An 18,431-nucleotide genomic window follows, 5' to 3' on the forward strand; every position below is an offset into this window, starting at 1 on the left:
TTTTTAGTGCTTTATTGATAAAAAGGTGTTTATAAGTAGAAACTCTCTTCTGGAGAGTCCTGCGTGAATTTCAGTAAATGACTCAGACATTCCCATTAGCTGCAGATGTTTATTAGTGCTCTAGGACCATTCTTATCCCAATTATGGATCACATAATTATGCCTCTACTTTCCTTCCTTTGGGAAATTCATGATATAAACTTTATTTTAAAAAAGGCTCGGCCGGGTGCGGTGGCTGAAGCCTGTAATCCCAGCACTTTGGGAGGCCAAGGTGGGTGGATCACAAAGTCAAGAGATCGAGACCATCCTGGTCAACATGGTGAAACCCCGTCTCTACTAAAAATACAAAAAAATTAGCTGGGCATGGTGGCGCATACCTGTAATCCCAGCTACTCAGAAGGCTGAGGCAGGAGAATTGCCTGAACCCAGGAGGCGGAGGTTGCGGTGAGCCGAGATCACGCCATTGCACTCCAGCCTGGGTAACAAGAGCGAAACTCCGTCTCAAAAAAAAAAAAAAGGCTTAGCATTATTTTAAGAATTGGTGAAGTGATAAAACACTTCAATATTAAGGATTTAATCTTGAGTTCTTATTTTGTGGTTCAAAAAATATTTTTAGGACCCTGAAGTTGATCCTGAGAAGTTTTCTGGTAGGATAGAATGTGAAAGCCCAAACAATGACCTCAGCAGATTCCGAGGCTTCCTGTGAGTAATACATGACATACCTTCGTAGGTGTGAGTGGAATTGTGTGTTGCAATTGTACTTAACTTGATAAAGTGTTTCTGTACTTGTTAAATCACTAAAGGTTGTAACTTTAGCCACCTACAAAAAAATTTGGCTTATTTTAATTATTTAGTAAGTATTTACACACACACACACACACACACACACACACACACACACTATTCATTCTGGAGGCATCTTATGGCATTCAGATCTACTTTGCAAGGGCAGCTAGAATTTGGGGTCCTTACCTAATTTCAGGCATCAGCCTATAAATGCTCTATGGCCTTGAGCCAAATTATCTACCCACTTTGATCCTCAGCTTCCTGATTTTTAGAGAAGACAATTAGACCTACTTCACAGTGTGAGAAAAGCAAAGTTCCCAAATCATATTTTGAAATGAGAATTATCCTGATACTATTACCTCGATAGCAAAAGCATATAAAGACATTTAATGGAAGACAAATATCCCACATGAGCACAGATGGAAAAATTTTACACAAAATTATAGCAAATCAAATCCAACAATGTATGAAAATGATAATGCATCATGACCCAGTGGGACTTATCCCCTCAAACCTCAGGATTGCTTCAACATTAGAAAATAATACAATGTAATTCATCACACTAGAACTATATTAATAAACCATATTAAACAAATCAAAAAGGAAAAACCAGGTGGTCATCTCATAAGTGTAGAAAAAACATTTTACAAATCTAACTTCCATTCCTGCAAACTCGAAGTAGAAGGGAACTTAATCTGATAAAGGGCATCCATGAAAAAACCTAGAGATAGCAGCATATTTAGTCATGAAATAACTTCTCTTCTAAGATCAGGAACAAGATAAGCTTACACTAGATCTGGCTAATGTAGTCAGGCAAGAAAAGGAAATGAAAAATATCAAGCAAGAAAGAAGTAAAACTATCTCTTATTCACAGATGGTATCATGTTCTTTGTAGAAAATCTGATGAAATCTCAAAAAAAGAAAAACAACTAGAAATAATGAGTTTAGCAATATTGTAGAAAACAAGATCCAGATAACAAAAATCAATTGTATTTCTGTATGCTAACAATGAGCAAATATTGAAATTTTTAAAAAATACAGTTTATTATAGCATCAGAAAAATGGAATGCTTAAGTATAAATCTGACAGATAATATGAACTACCTGTACACTAGAAACCACTAAACACTAGTGAAAAAAAAATTCAAGAACTAAATAAGTGGATATCAGTTTTCCCCCAGATTTATCTCTAGAGCCAGTGAAATCCCAATCAAAATCTCAATAAGGTATTTAAGAAATTGACAAGCTTATTTTAAAATCTAAGTGGAAATGCAGAATAACTAAGGCAACTTTGAAAAAAAAAAAAAAGAATAAAGCTAGAAGGCTAAAACCACATGATTGTAAGACTTATCAGAGAGGTAGAATAATCAAGCCAGTGTCATTTTGGCGTAAAAATAGATAGGCAGATCAGTGGAAGAGATTATATAGTCCAGAATGGACAATTGGTTTTTAACAAAGGTGCAAAGACAGATAGATGGAGATTGGTTATCTTTCAACAAACAGTACTGCAACAACAGGGTATTTATGTTTTCAAAAATGAACTTTAATCCATACTGCTCACCATTTACAAAAATTAACTCAAAGTGAATCCTAGACTTTGTAAATCTACATGATAAAAACTTTCAGAAAAAACATAGTGGAAACCTTTTTACTTTGTATTATGCAAAGATTTCTTAGATACAACACCAAAAGCACAATCCATTAAAGACAAAAATAAATAAAAGAACTCATTAAAATTTAAAATTTTGCTCCTCAAATGATACTGTTTATGGAATGAAAAGACAAGTCACAGAGAGGAAGAAAATATTTGCAGTCCATGTATTTGATATGGGACTTATATGTTTAAAATATGTAAGTCTCATATATATTCAGAATATATAAAGGCCTATAAAAATTCAGTAATAAATAATACAACTTTAAAAATGGTCAAAAGACTTTGAACTGATATATTTGACATACAAATGCAAATAATTTTGTGAAAAGATGCTGGTTAAACCACAGAGCTTTACTTGCTAAAATTAAAAAGGTCAACTGTACCAAGTGTTGGCAAGGATGTAGAGGAACTTGTACACTTAGATGCTATTAGTGGGAATGTAAAATAGTGCAGCCACTTTGGAAAACGATTTGGAAATTTTGGAAAAAGCTAAGCATATGCTCATTATATAACATGACCATCCCACTCCTAGACAATTACCCAAGAAAAATAAAAATATGTGTTCATTCTATGACCTGTATACAATGTTCATAGCAGCTTTATTTATAATAGCCAAAAACCGGCAGAAACCCAATGTTCATCAACAGGTAAATGGATAAACAACTCAATAAAGTTGGTTAACATTCTAAGAAAAGTAACAATAAGATGGAAGGGAATGTAGAATAGAGTAGTAGAGTCTTTTTTGTTTTTTTATTTTTATAGGTTCAGTGATACATGTGCAGATTTATTACATGGATATGTTGTGCAGTGGTAAAGTTTGGGCTTCTAGTGTACCTATCTAAATGGTGAATTTTTCCTAATAAGTAATTTTTCAACCCTCATGGTCCTCTCACCCTCCTTTCTTTTGGAGTCCCCAGGGTCTATTATTTCCCTCTGTATGTCCACGTATACCCATTTTTTTTTTTAAGGAAAACAAACTGTATGCTTTACTGAAGCTTGATTATAAGTGATACAGTTAAGAAATACATTTTGTCTGATTTTCCAGTAAAAGATCTTTTTAAAACTTTTTAAAGCATTTTTAAAAGCTTCTATGTAAATAAGCATGCAATAAATGCTGTAGAGAAGCTATAGAAATCTTCAAAAATTGTGAAAAAAAGTCTGATTTTGTGAGTTTGTCATAGAATTTTTTTTCTTTTTTTTTTTTTTTTTTTTTTTTGAGACGGAGTTTCGCTCTTGTTACCCAGGCTGGAGTGCAATGGCACGATCTTGGCTCACCGCAACCTCCGCCTCCCGGGTTCAGGCAATTCTCCTGCCTCAGCCTCCTGAGTAGCTGGGATTACAGGCACGTGCCACCATGCCCAGCTAATTTTTTGTATTTTTAGTAGAGACGGGGTTTCACCATGTCGACCAGGTTGGTCTCGATCTCTCGACCTTGTGATCCACCCGCCTCGGCCTCCCAAAGTGCTGGGATTACAGGCTTGAGCCACCGCGCCCGGCTTTTTCTTTTTTTTTATTGCATTTTAGGTTCTGGGGTACATGTGAAGAACATGCAAGATTGTTGCATAGGTGCACACATGGCAGTGTGATTTGCTGCCTTCCTCCTCATTACCTATATCTGGCATTTCTCCCCATATTATCTCTCCCAACTCCCCACCCCCTGCTGTCCCTCTCCTGTTTTCCCCCAACAGACCCCAGTGTGGGATGCTCCCCTCCCTGCGTCCATGTGTTCTCATTGTTCAGCACCCATCTATGAATGAGAACATGCAGTGTTTGATTTTCTGTTCTTGTGTCAGTTTGCTGAGAATGATGGTTTCCAGATTCACCCATGTCCCTACAAAGGACACAAACATTGTTTTTGATGGCTGCGTAATATTCCATGGTGTGTATACCCATTCTTTAGCTCCCACTTAAGAGTGAGAACATGCAGTATTGATTTTCTGGTTTTGAGTTATTTCACTTCAGACAATGATGTCAGACACCATCCATGTTGCTGTAAAAGACATAATTTCATTGTTTTTTATGGTTGAGTAGTAGTTCATGGTGCTCTGTGTGTGTGTGTGTGTGTGTGTGTGTGTGTGTGTGTGTATCAATCACATTATCTTTAATCATCTGTTGATGGACAGTTAGGTTGATTTCATGACTTCACTGTTGTGAATAGCATGACAAGAAACACATAAGTGTGGGTGTCTTTTTGATATCAACATGGTAGTTCTATTTTTAGTTCATTGAGAGGTCTTCACACTGTTATCCACAGGAGTTGTACTAATTTACGTACCCACCAACAGTGTATAAGCATCCCTTTTTCTCTGTATCCTTGCCAGCATCTGTTATTTTTTGACGTTTTTAACAATAGCCATTCTGACTAGTGTGAGATGGTATCTCATTGTGGTTTGAATTGGAATTTCTCTGATGATTTGTGATACCATTTTTTCATAGGCTTGTTGGCCACTTGTATGTCTTCTTTTGAGAAATATCTGTTCATGTCCTTTGTCTACTTTTTAATGGTATTTGGTTCTTTTGTAGTTGTTGCTTTTAGTTCCTTATAGATTCTGGATATTAGTTGTTCATTAGATGCATAGTTTGCAAATATTTTTTCCCATTCTGTAGGTTGTCTGTTTACTATGTTGATTGTTTCTTTTGCTATGTACAAGCTATTTATTTTAATCAAATCTGGTTTGTCTATTTTGGTTATGTTGTATTTGCTTTTGAAGTCTTAGTCATAAATTCTTTGCTTAGGCCAATGTCCAGAAGACTTTTTTCTGGGTTTTCATCTAAGATTTTCATAGTTTCAAGTTTTGCATTTGAATCTTTAATCCATTTTGAGATTTTTTTTTAATAGATGATGAGAGGTAGGGATTCAGTTTAAATTTTCTCAGTGCCATTTATTGAATAGGATGTCCTTTCCCCATTGCTTATTTTTGTCAATTTTGTCAAAGATCAGTTGGTTGTAGGTATGTGGCTTCAATTCTGGGTTCTTTATTCTTTTCCACTGATACATGTGTCTATCTTTTTGTAGCAATGCCATGCTGTTTTGGTCACTATAGCCTTGTAGTATAGTTCAAAGTCAGGTCATATGGTGCCTCCAGCTTTTTTCCTTTTGTTCAGGATTGTTTTGGCTATTTGGACTTTTTTTTTGTTCCATATGATTGTAGAATTGTTGTCTTCTAATTCTGTGAAAAACTTTGTTGATATTTTATATTAATTGCATTGAATCTATAGGTTTCTTTGGGCAGTATGGACATTTTAACAATATTGATTCTTTCAATGTATGAGCATGGGATATTTTTCCATTTATTTGTGTCATTTACAGTTTCTATAATCAGTGTTTTGTAGTTCTTCTTGTAGAGATCTTTCACCTCCTTGGTTAAATATATTTCTAAGTATTTTATTTTGTGTGTATGTGGCTGCTAGAAATGAAATTGAGTGCTTGAATTAGTTGTCAGCTTGAATGTTGTTAGTGTATAGAAATGCTACTTATTTTTGTGCGTTTATTTGGAATTTTGAAACTTTACTAAAGTTGTTAGATGTCTTTTAGAGGAATCTTTAGGGTTTTGTAGGTATAAGGACATGTCATCAGTGAACAAAGATAATTTGACTTCCTCTTTTCCAATTTGAATGCCTTTATTTTTTTTCCTCTTGCCTGATTGCTCTGTTTGGGACTCCCAGTAGTATGTTGAATAGGAGTGGTGAGAGTAGGCATCCTTGTCTTGTTCCAGTTTTTAGGGGGAATGCTTTCAACTATCCCCTTTCATTATGATATTGGCTGTGAATTTGTCATACATGACTCTTGTTATTTTTGAAGTATGTTCCTTTGACACCTAGTTTTTTGAGGATTTTTATCATGAAAGGATATTGGATTTTATTGAGTGGTTTTTTTTTAGATCTATTGAAATGATAATATGGTTTTCTTGTTGTCATCCTTGTTATTTTATTTTATTTTATTTTATTTTATTTTATTTATTTATTTATTTTGAGAAAGAGTCTCACTCTATTACTCAGGCTAGAGTGCAGCAGTGTGATCTCGGTTCACTGCCACCTCTACCAACTGGTTCAAGGAATTATTGTGCCTCAGCCTCCTGAATAGCTGGGATTACAGGCACCTGCCACCATGCCTGGGTAATTTTTGTATTTTTAGTAGAGACGAGGTTTCACCATGTTGACCAGCCTCGTCTCTAACTCCTGGCATCAGGTGATCTGCCTGTCTTGGCCTCCCATAGTGCTGGGATTACAAGCACAAGCCACTGCGCCCAGCCTAGTTTTTGTTTTTAATTCTGTTTATATGGTGAATCACGTTTATTTATTTGTATATGTTAAACTATCCTTGCATCCCTAGGATAAAACCATGTGATCATGATGGATTATCTTTTTGATGTGCTGTTAGATTTGGTTTGCTAATATTTTGTTGAGGATTTCTGCATCTGTGTTCATCAGCGATATTGGCCTGAAGTTTTCTTTGTGGTTGTTGTTGTTTCCTTGCCGGCTTTTGGTATCAGGGTGATACTGGTTTCATAGAATGAGTTAGGGAGCCCCTAACTTAACTCCTCTGACTTTTTGGAATAGTTTCTGTAAGATGGGTACCAGCTCTTTTTTTTTTTTTTTTTTTTTTGCACGGCTGAGAAAATTTGACTATAAATCCATCTGGCCCTGGGCTTTTTGTTGGTGATGATGGTAGGTGTTTTATTAATGTTTCTATTTCATTACTTATTATTAGTCTGTTCAGGATTCAAATAGCATATTTAAGTAACACTGAATACAGACACCTGGTAGGGTAGGATCACGGAGGGAGCCATAAAGTGGAAAGAGGGAAAGGCTTAGTCTTAGTTAAGAGATAATGCTGGAATTAAATCTTCAAGAATGAGAAGATGCCAGGCAAACAATAAAGTGAAAAGAATGGCTGGCATTTCAAGCTGTGAGAGCAACATAGGCAAGAGCATAGAGGCCTGAGACTACAGTGTATTTTTATTGTTCTGTGTGGCTAAGTATGTCTGGAATGTAGGTGAGCAATAAGGCAGATCATGAAGAGGCCAGAGCCTGAAAGGCCTTGTGTATATTGCTTAAAATGAAACAGTTATCCTGAAGTTATTGGGTTTAGTATTAGAAAAATCTTTCCATGGAAATTTCAGATGGTCTTTATGAAAAAAAGTTAGGCAGCTGCCCCTTTCTCCTCAGAAACATGCTCATAAGCCATTTCTTAGAATGAGTCATCTTTAAGGATCATTTCTTCTAGCTGCTGACTGTGAATAAAGTTTCCTCTTGTAAATGTCAGATTCAGGGGCTGCCTTTTTTTGACCTGGGATCAGATCTGTCTTAGGGAGCAGCCTGTACAGCTGTCCTCTTTCTATAGTTGGGCCTGCCGACTCCCTAATGAGCTCAGAGTTGCCCCTGTTAGGATGCATTTGGTTTATGTGGTGGAGGGAACAGGAAGGAACTCTAGTCTAGCACTCAGTGGTCTAGAGCATAGCACTCTGCAAAGAATCTGGCCAAGTGCTTGTAATTAGTAGGGGTTTTTTTAATGTATGAGAACACTGTTGCCACACAAATTCTGATTCTGTGTCCCAATTCTGATAGTTTGTCTAGTGTCTGAGAGTCCCAGCTCTTACCACCTCAGACCTGTTTGCTCTGGTGTAAACTTGACAAGTAATTCAAAATTTCTGGACTGGGCACAATGGCTCATGCCTGTAATTCCAGCACTCTGGGAGGCTGAGGTGAGTGGATTGCCTGAGCTCAGGAGTTTGCAACCAGCCTGGGCAACATGGAGAAGTCCTATCTCTACTAAAATATAAAAAAGTTAGCCAGGCATGCGCCTGTAGTCCCAACTACTTAGGCAGCTGAGACAGGAGAATTGCTTGAACCTGGGAGGTGGAGAGTGCAGTGAGCTGAGATCACGCTACTGCACTCCAGCCTGGGCAGCAGAGCAAGACTCTGTCTCAAAAGTCAATCAATCAATCAGTCAATCAATTAATCTGGGACTGGACCTGTGCCTACTTTTTGTCAGCCTTATTTCGTCCTTTGGATATGGTTCTTCTTAAGAGACACATTCGAGCATCATTTGCTGTGCTGGGTATTGAGTCTTGTTTCAGAGCCCTTACCTAGTTCCAAGACCCTACTAGCTTTCTGCCCAACCAAATTGTCACTTTTCCCTACTGTTCTGGGTACCATGTTTCCCTGCCCTTTGATTCCCCTGTTTGTGATGGGCTCCTCTGATAGCAGTTTGCTTTGAAATTTGCTGCCTTACTTGCTGATTATCATGTCCTGACTGCTGAAGTGGCCAGCCTCCTAGAATCCTCAGATTCTGCCTTCCCTAGTGATTGGAGGGGCCTTTGTCTGTTCGGTTGATGTCCATCCTGAGAGCTGCCATCAGCCATTCACAGGGAAGCATTTAATAAGAGAATCAGCTTAGGTAGATACAGTGATTTTCTGTAGAATTATTTTGATCCACTAAACTAGCTCCTTATTTTTTTTTTTACTGTATTGTGACCTGTTTCCAAAAATTAAACGTAAATTGAGATGCTCAAGCTACCTGTCTATATGACACCTTCTTTGATCTTCATGCTCTGAGGTAGAACTGACATCCTCCCTATTTGTGACTACACTGTATACTGAATTTCAGATTCCTATCATACTGTCTATCATATTTTGACTACACTTATGTGTCTCTACCTCAGTTACCTCCTCTTAGACCATGGGAATCCAGACAGCATATGTTTGTTTTTCTATTTCTAGTGTCTGGGTTGGAGTGCTGGGCACATAGTAAATAGATGTTTCATGGAAGCTGTATGTGACAGCCGGTGCCTCATACATAACTCTGAAGGTTCCATACTATGAATGCCAATTATCAGACACATATAAAATACAGGACATTTTTGGAATTTGCAGTAAGTGCAATCAATATAGAAGCTGAACTTTGGTCTAATAGTGATACTGCAAAGTGATTTAATGGTGAAAAATAAGGATTTCAGGGGAAAAAAATCTTAATACTTTCTGAGGAACTTTGGAATTGATGGGTTTATGTATTAAATTCTTTCCTATAAAGATTCTAGGGATTTAAAAAAAATGCCACATTGCTGAGGACTGGCTGATGCTTACCTGGGAATGCTATATGGAAGTGTGAATGTTGAGACTTAATTTCCTCACCTGTAAAACAGAAAAGTTGAATTAGCTTAAACTCAAGGATGCATCTAGCTTTTACCATCTCTTTGTGTACAAGCCTGCATATGTAAAGGAATATAAACATATACCTGTTAGAAGGAAGTGCTTTACAAAGTATGGGAGTGAATGAAAAATCCGTCTTCCTCCTTCTTTGTAGTGTGAAACCTTATTTGAATAATTTTTACTTTATTTTAATTATAATTCCAGATAGCAAAGTTATATTGACAACTTTTATATATGTTAGAAACAAGCAATAACTTTCAGATTGAAGTTTATTGCTTAGAAAACAACTTAATTTTAATGCTGAAACTAAGAGGACATTTTCAAAATATGTGAAAACCATTACTTTTTGCTTGTTTATTTAAATATTCCAGTGATGTTGCTCTGTATTTTTGTCACTGTAGCAATTTGGTCAAATAATTACTTCAATAATTTTTAAACTATTTATTACAGAAATTTTCAAGCATGAGAAAGTAAAAGAAAGGTATAATGAACACCCATGTGTTGACACTCAACCTTGGCTGTTTCACAGTTTTTCCATCTTTGTTTCATCTGTGCTTCCACTTCCTTTCCTACCCCTCCACTGTGTCATTTCTCCGTAAATACTTTTACTTATACCAGATAAGGTCTTAAATAAGTCAGAACCACAGTAGCATTATCACCCCTAACAAAAATTAAGAACCATTCCATAATGTCATCTAATACTAAGCTTTTGTTCAAACTTCTACAATTTTCTGAAAAATGGTTTTTGATAGTTGTCTTATTCTAACCAGGATCTATACTTTGCTTATGATTGACATGTCTCTAAATTTCCTCTCCCAATAAATTGAGTCATTGAGCTTACAGAATTTATCACATCCTAGGTTGAGATGACTGCCTCCTCCTTGGAGGCAGTCAGTCAGATAACTGCCTCCTCCTTGGAGGCAGTCAGTCAGATAACTGACTCCTTCCTCTCCTTCCCCCTTTCTTTCCCCTACATCATTCATTTTCTGAATAAAGCAGGTCATTTTGCATGTAGAATTTACCATGTTTTAGATCTGGCCAACTGCATTCTTGTGGTAATATTTAACATATTTCTCTGGCCATCTTATTATCTGTAAACTGTCAAGGAACGTTTTTAGACTCCAATGAAAGAAACAGAGTCTCTCCCTGGAAAATAGCAAACATGCATATACACATACATACATACATACACACACAAAATATTGAATACAATTTCAAAGGCTTCACAGATACTCTGAAGCCATAGGCCCCAGATTGAAATACCTACCAGAGGTTTGATTAAGCACCTGTGGGGCCATGACTTCCTTTCCCATAAATCACGAGGCCCACAATGTCTCCTTGTCCCATTGTAAGATTGGTGTTACCAGCCTTATCCTGTGATTATAAAGTTTCCATCAGCCTTTTAAACATCGATTTTAGCAGCCACTGATTATCATTGCATAGCATGATTCTTGATTTCATCCAAATTGAAAATAATTTTGAAACTCTTATCAGAAATTTTTCCCTCATCAATTACTAAGTTATCCTAAGTATATTTATACTAGAAAAGTGGGGTTCTTGCTTGGAATATTTTTTATAGTAATAGAAGTTGACAAACAATGACTACCATTGAAAACAATAATAGTTAGAAACTTGTTCCATCATTTTCCCAGATTCACAAAGCAGTAACTGAGTCACAACAGCAAAGACTCAGAATCATCCTAAATGTCCATCAGCAATAGACTGGGTAAAGAAAATGTGGTCGATATACACACCATGGAATACTATGCAGCCATAAAAGTGAATGAGATCATATCCTTTGTAGCAACGTGGATGGGGCTGAAGGCCATTATCCTAAGTGAACCAAATACTGTATGTTCTCACTTATAAGTGGGAACTAAATAAACATTTAGTACATATAGGCACAAAGATAAGAATAATAGACACGAAAGCCTAATTGAAACTGGATGGTAAGAGGAGCATCAGGATCAAAAAACTACCTCTTAGGCACTATGTGTATCACCTGGGTAATGAAATCTGAACACCGAAGCCCTGCAACAAACAACTTACCTATGTAGTAAACTTGCACATGTATCCCTGAACCTAAAAGTCTAAAAACAAAACCAACCAAACAACAAAGCAAGTAACTGAAATAACCAAAGTAAATGGGCCAGAAATTTGAAACCTTTCCTGTGAAATGCGTTTTTACTCCAAGTCAAAAGCGCTCAAGGGCCATGAAATTATTTTTATATCCCCACTTTTGCTATTTAAAAGTGAATCTGTATGCTGTCTTTCTTATAGAGAACATTCCAGCAAAGAACGTGTGGGTCTCAGTAAAGAAAATTTGTTGCTTAGAGGATGCACCGTTAGAAACACGGAGGCTGTTGTGGGCATTGTGGTTTATGCAGGTTGGTCATGTTTCTAATTTCCATTGTCTCCTCTGTGCTTTTCTACAGGTTAACATTTTTCAACTCAAAAATGCAGTCTGTCAAGGCAGAAAGGAAATTTTGTCTTGACAAACTTAATTATTGGTCTCTGGTTTTCTAAATGGATCACAGAAACAGATTAAACTGACAAAATAGATCATGTAACTGTGCTTTATTAAATTGTCTGTCAGAGAGTTTTTAAAATGTGATATTTGCTTCCTGGCTTTAATTTGTACATTTTCCATCATACTGCCCGTCCTTCGTAGGCCATGAAACCAAAGCAATGCTGAACAACAGTGGGCCACGATATAAGCGCAGCAAATTAGAAAGAAGAGCAAACACAGATGTCCTCTGGTGTGTCCTGCTTCTGGTCATAATGTGCTTAATTGGAGCAGTGGGTAGGTAAAATTTGATTATTTGCTGACATCTTTTCACAAGATATTAAAGTATTTTATTTCAAAATGGTATCTGTGAATGTTTTACTTTGGTAAGGCGGATTTTATTTGTCAGTAATGTTTTTCCTCACTTCCTTGTCTCTTTCATCCTTTGGCCTGTAAAATATTGATGTTGAGTATATTCATTCATATTTTGCCACAGTACTGAAGAAACCTAGAGAGTGATTTAAAGAGAAAGAGTGAGACAGAAAAACGTGTATAACCTTTTGAATTTGAATTTTGTTTCCAAAAACAAACAATTGGTGTTGAATCAAAATGAATACTCTCATTCCCTCTCCTTCAGGAATAAAGTTTTTTGTTTGCATGCTATATATTTAGCATCCTTTTGATGTCTGTGTATGTTTTGAAAGGTCATGGAATCTGGTTGAGCAGGTATGAAAAGATGCATTTTTTCAATATCCCCGAGCCTGATGGACATATCATATCACCACTGTTGGCAGGATTCTATATGTTTTGGACCATGATCATTTTGTTACAGGTAATTTTTATTAAGCTTATGGTAGAATGTTAATGTCTTTGCTGCTTAACCAGCTATGTTCAGCTTCACATCCTTTCTTTAACCTACTTTAACATTTTAAAACTTGTTTGGATCTTCTTAGGTCTTGATTCCCATTTCTCTCTATGTTTCCATCGAAATTGTGAAGCTTGGACAAATATATTTCATTCAAAGTGATGTGGATTTCTACAATGAGAAAATGGATTCTACTGTTCAGTGCCGAGCACTGAACATCACCGAGGATCTGGGACAGATTCAGTACCTCTTTTCTGATAAGACGGGAACCCTCACTGAGAATAAGATGGTTTTTCGAAGGTGTAGTGTGGCAGGATTTGATTATTGCCATAAAGAAAATGGTGAGTGTTGGATTTTCCTGAAAGCCAGCCTTAGCATTAGTCTTTTTTAGAAACCACTTAAGTGTTGCATGTCTGACAGTTCTGACACAGAAGTAGTTTATTTAAGCATTGGGTACTTAATGCTTCCAGGTGGGCTTTAAGCTTCATGGTTGTTCCTTCAAAAGCTAGTAGGTTAAAGTCAAGGAGTCTACTGCCATGGGTTCTTTAAAACTGAAATAAATTACTAGTTGAGTAAAAGGTGGTAATTGGAGGGATGAAAATGATATTGGACTATAAATACTTTTGAAAAGCTAATGAAACTATGAATCATTTCTTTGAAAAATATTTTGGAAATAATTCCAAAGGGATTACAGGTCTCATTGTTTGACCCCTAGGTATCCATTGGTGCTTGATTAAGAATACCTAGTTTAAGCAAAATGAGCTGAACTTCTGACTCTGAAGAAGTAAATTTATGAATTCCAAGTTTCCTTTAAAGAGTTGAACTTTATTAATTTTTCAATTTATAAAAGAAATAGGTGCCCCTATGAAAATAATTCATAGTAGTGGACAAAACAAATTAAAAGCCTTACTCTCCCAAGGTTAACCACTATCAACAATTTGGTAAATATGCATATTTCTCTATATGTGAACATATATATTTACACATTTTCCTTTTTATGAGTTAGAACATGTAATAGTACTACTTTTGTAAATTGTTTCTTTTATTCAACAATGTCTTATGGAATTTTTCCTAAGTCAGTTTATATAACTTAAAAATAAGAATATGGTGTTCTACTATATGTGGTTAAACATAGTTTGCTATGCTTAATGGTGGTCACTTGGTTTGCTAACATAAAAGCGCTTGCAGTTAACATCACTTATTCATTCACCAAACATTTTCTGAGCTCCAATATGTGACATGAGTCCCTGATTTCATGTACCATAGATTTATGACAAGAAGATAAACAAGATTAAAATTGTGATAGATAAAATTCAGCATGCATTATGCATCTTGGTACATATATATTTATTCAATTATTTTTATAAGATACATTTTCCTCTAAAATATGGTAATTTACCTTCCCATAACCCAGAAAAATAATGCATGTTTTTCACACCCAGCCATAATGGAATGAAGTTACAGCTTTTTATCTGTGTGATTTTTATAGTCAGGTCAGCACTTAATTGTCTTAATTCGTCTCTGCTTAGTAATGAAATCTTTAACATTTTGTATGTTTCTGGTCATTTGAATTTCCTTGGTAAATTAATTGAATGATTTCCCTATTTGTTAAATGGGTTTTCCTTGTTCTTGGTAATCTGTGGGAGAGTTTTTAATCTAAGGTCAGGGTTAATGTTCAGCTTGTATGCTCAGTCTAGACTGTGGCCAGCGTTGATGTTCATTGGTGTACTCATTTAGAACAAGTTCTTAAATGCTTTGGATATCAACCCTGATGTTATATTATCCTTTACTTCTATATGTGACAAATATTTTTCTGATTCATTGTTTATCACTGTATTGGTTTTCTATAACCGCATAATTAATCACCACAAACCACAATGGCTTAAACCAACACAAACATGCTGTCTCACAGTATCTGTAAGTCAGGAGTCTGGGTATAGGATAAGTTCCTCCTCTGCTCAGGGTCTCTCACCAGGTTGAAATAGATTTGTCTGCTGGGACTGTGATCTTGATGATCTGATCCTTGCTTAGCGTACTGATATTTGGCAGAATTCACTGTACTGAAGTTGTAGGACTGAGGTCCACACTTTCTTGCTGCTGTCATCCTGGGACTATTCGCAGCTCCTAGAGGCTGCCTGATATTTCCTGCCACACAGCTTCACCACAGCAAAGCAGTTTGCTTCTTCAGGGCCAGCAACAGAATTTCTCATTTTGAATCTTTCTGATATCAGAGGAGCCTTGACTCCTTTTTAAAGAACTAACCTAATGAGATCACGTTCACCTAGGATAGTCCTTTTTTAGATTACTCAAAGTCAGCTGATGAATTACATCTGCAGAATCCTTCCACTTTTGCCACATAGCCTAATTTAATCATAGCATAGTCACAAGGTGCATCTACCCTGAGGGAGAGGACTCTTCGGTGCCATCTTAGAATTCTGCATACCACAGTCTCTAAACTGTGCTTCCAGCGTCTCTTCTTATCAAAAGCTTTAGATCTTTGTTATATAAATTTGTCAGTTATTATGAATACTATGATTTCTGATGGTAGTGTTGAACTTAGGCATCCCATCATGCCTGGGATTGTTAAAATATATACTGTATTTTCTACTAGGTACATGTATTTTTAAGTCAACAGTTGTAACTTGTGAGTGTAAGGGATAAAATGTTAAGTATTTATTATGCAATCATCATGCCCATGTAAAATGCAGCTAATCATACTGAATTTGATGACACTTTGCATTATGTTTCATCTTACAGTAAAATTTAAAAGCCATCACTAACCTACACAAAACAGAATAGATGACTGTTAGCATTTTAATGCACTTTTGGGGTCTTTTTAACACACACACACACACACACACACACACACACACATATATGTTTTTGTTTTTAAGATATGTATGTGCACATACACGTTTTTGTTTTTTAAAAAGAAATGTTATTACAGTGTGCTTTCACTTTTATAACCATTTTTCTTAAGACTTCCTCATTTGTTATTCAATAAAATGGAACTATATTAATAAACAATGCTATGCTAAACCTCCATAGTGCATTTGTGAGGTGCTTTCCTGAATTATTTGACCATAGATCCCCATTTTTCGGAAGTACCTTGCAGCAGCAATGTTTCATAAATATGCAGTGAGAAGCATTGCATTATTTTTTTTGTATTTATAACACAAAATTGTATATTCATAACGTTTCAAAGAGCCAATACTAGACCCCTTCCACTCTAGTCACTGAACATACATATCCCTTCCCAAGTGAGTACTTTTAGTTTATGCCTCCTCATGCAGAAAAGATACCAAGCGACTGGGAATCAAATGCTATCCTGACTGAACTGTAATTGATAAGCTACCTGTTTGAGAACCATATTTCTAGAGGTGCTAACTTTACCTATGACCACTTCTCTACCATAGATGCACCCATAGCTTCTGGTCTTTGTTGTGCAGTGGTTTAAAATTAGGCACATGTGTACACACACACACACACACACACGCATACACTCACACATACACACACACACACACACACACACACACACACACACACTAGTGGAGACCAGTTCTCTCTAGAAATTAATACTGAGACATATTTTCACTGAAGTGAAAACTATTTTAACAGTGTATCTGTGTTTTAATGGCCAGTCCTTTAGGGTTTTCTGCAAAAGTGTTGCCTAGGAGATAATTTGGTGAAGAATACTGCTGCTTGGAAACAACCTCTTACACATGCAATTGCACTAAACACATCTGACAACACCACTGTATATTTTAAAACCTTCCAGCTTCGCAATGTGCCCCTTGTACTGGCAGCATCAGCAACACCTGGGCATGTTTTTAAACTGCGGAAGCTGAGACCCCTTTTCAGAAATTCAATTAAATTCTGCATTTTAACAATATCCCCAGGTGATTTGATATGCATATGAAAATTATAATAAGCCACTCCTTTAAAAGACTGCTTAACGAGAATGACTTTCTTAAAAATAAACTTTTAAATTTAGGATAGTTTTAGATTTACAGGAAAGTTACAAAGATATCCTGGAGGGTTCCAGCATGCCCTCATGCTGTTTCCCCTGTTGTTATCATCTTGCATTAATCATATATTTATGATAAGTAATGAACAAATGCAGATACATTATTATTAATTAAAACCCATACTTTATTTGGACTTGCTTCATTTCTGCCTAATGTTGTTCTTCTGTCCCAGGTTCCTAGCTTGGGTACTGCATAATAGTCATCATTTAGGCTTCTCTAGATGACAGTTTCTCAGATTTTCTTTCCTTTTGATAAACTAAACAGTTTTGAGTGGCATTATGCTGAGATGTGTAGAATGTCCATCAATTTGGGCTTGTCCAGAGCATGCCTCTATGATGTACAGTTTGTGAATCTGATTTACATGCAGGCAGTAGCATTGAGCACTTTCCAAGAACGAGGATTTTGGCATCAGCCCTCCTGAGTCTGCATCCCATTTCCACTACCTACACGCTGTGTGGCCCTGGACAACTAATGTCTCTGTGCCTCAATAAGAAGGATCAATGACACTATCAATCTCATTGGATGGTTAAGAGAATAAGAGAAGATAATTCACATAAAGAATTTACAACAGCAAATGACACAAAATGAGTCCCCTTTTTAAATTATACTTTAAGTTCTGGGGTACATGTGCAGAATGTGTAGGTTTGTTACATAGGTATACACATGCCATTGTGATTTGCTGCATCCATCACCCCATCATCTACATTAGGCATTTCTTCTAATGCTATTCCCTCCCCAACTCCCAACCCTCTGCTATCCCTTCCCTAGCCCCCGACCCCCTGACAGGCCCAGTGTGTGATGTTCCCCAGTGTGTGATATCCATGTGCTTTCATTGTTCAGCAACCACTTATGAGTGAAAACATGCGGTGTTTGGTTTTCTGTTCTGTGTCAGTTGATGAGAATGATAGTTTCCAGCTTTATCCACATCCCTGCAAAGGACATGACCTCATCCTTTTTTATGGCTGCATAGTATTCCATGGTGTGTAGATGCTACGTTTTCTTTAACCAGTCTATCGTTGTTGGGCATTTGGGTTGGTTCCAAGTCTTTGTTATTGTGAACAGTGCCACAATAAATATATGTGTCTATGTGTCTTATAATAGAATGATTTATAATCTTTTGGGTATATAACTGGTAATGGGATTGCTGGATCAAATGGAATTTCTAGTTCTAGATCCTTGAGGAAACTCCATACCGTTCTCCACAATGGTTGAACTAAAATGAGTTCTCTATAAATATAGCTGTTGTTACTGTTGTTGTTGTTGTTGTTGTTTTTGTTGTAATTTTTGCTGTTAAAATAAGAAATAGACCTATCTCTTAAGGAATTCATGGTCCAGTGTGAGAGGCAGATATGTAAACATAAATTACCATGTTCATTATCATAAGATATAAAGTCAGTGTTCTTGTTCCATCTTGCTTTGATTTTCAGGCAGTCAGTATT

At 36.4% G+C, this 18,431-nt stretch overlaps 1 protein-coding gene across 2 annotated transcripts in view; it reads left to right on the top strand.

The window, feature by feature from the left end:
* Positions 1-18,431, top strand: part of ATP10D (ATPase phospholipid transporting 10D (putative)) — a 108,561-nt gene that overhangs the window by 37,419 nt on the left and 52,711 nt on the right. For both annotated transcript variants that reach the window (XM_039468086.2, XM_039468087.2), the window contains exons 5-9: positions 616-701; positions 11,871-11,977; positions 12,262-12,393; positions 12,801-12,928; positions 13,050-13,302. In XM_039468086.2, the coding sequence (XP_039324020.1) occupies positions 616-701; positions 11,871-11,977; positions 12,262-12,393; positions 12,801-12,928; positions 13,050-13,302 (706 nt within the window). The remainder of the gene's footprint in view (positions 1-615; positions 702-11,870; positions 11,978-12,261; positions 12,394-12,800; positions 12,929-13,049; positions 13,303-18,431) is intronic.

This window comes from Saimiri boliviensis, chromosome 3 (genome assembly GCF_048565385.1).
Source record: "Saimiri boliviensis isolate mSaiBol1 chromosome 3, mSaiBol1.pri, whole genome shotgun sequence".
In the NCBI taxonomy this organism is placed as follows: domain Eukaryota; kingdom Metazoa; phylum Chordata; class Mammalia; order Primates; family Cebidae; genus Saimiri; species Saimiri boliviensis.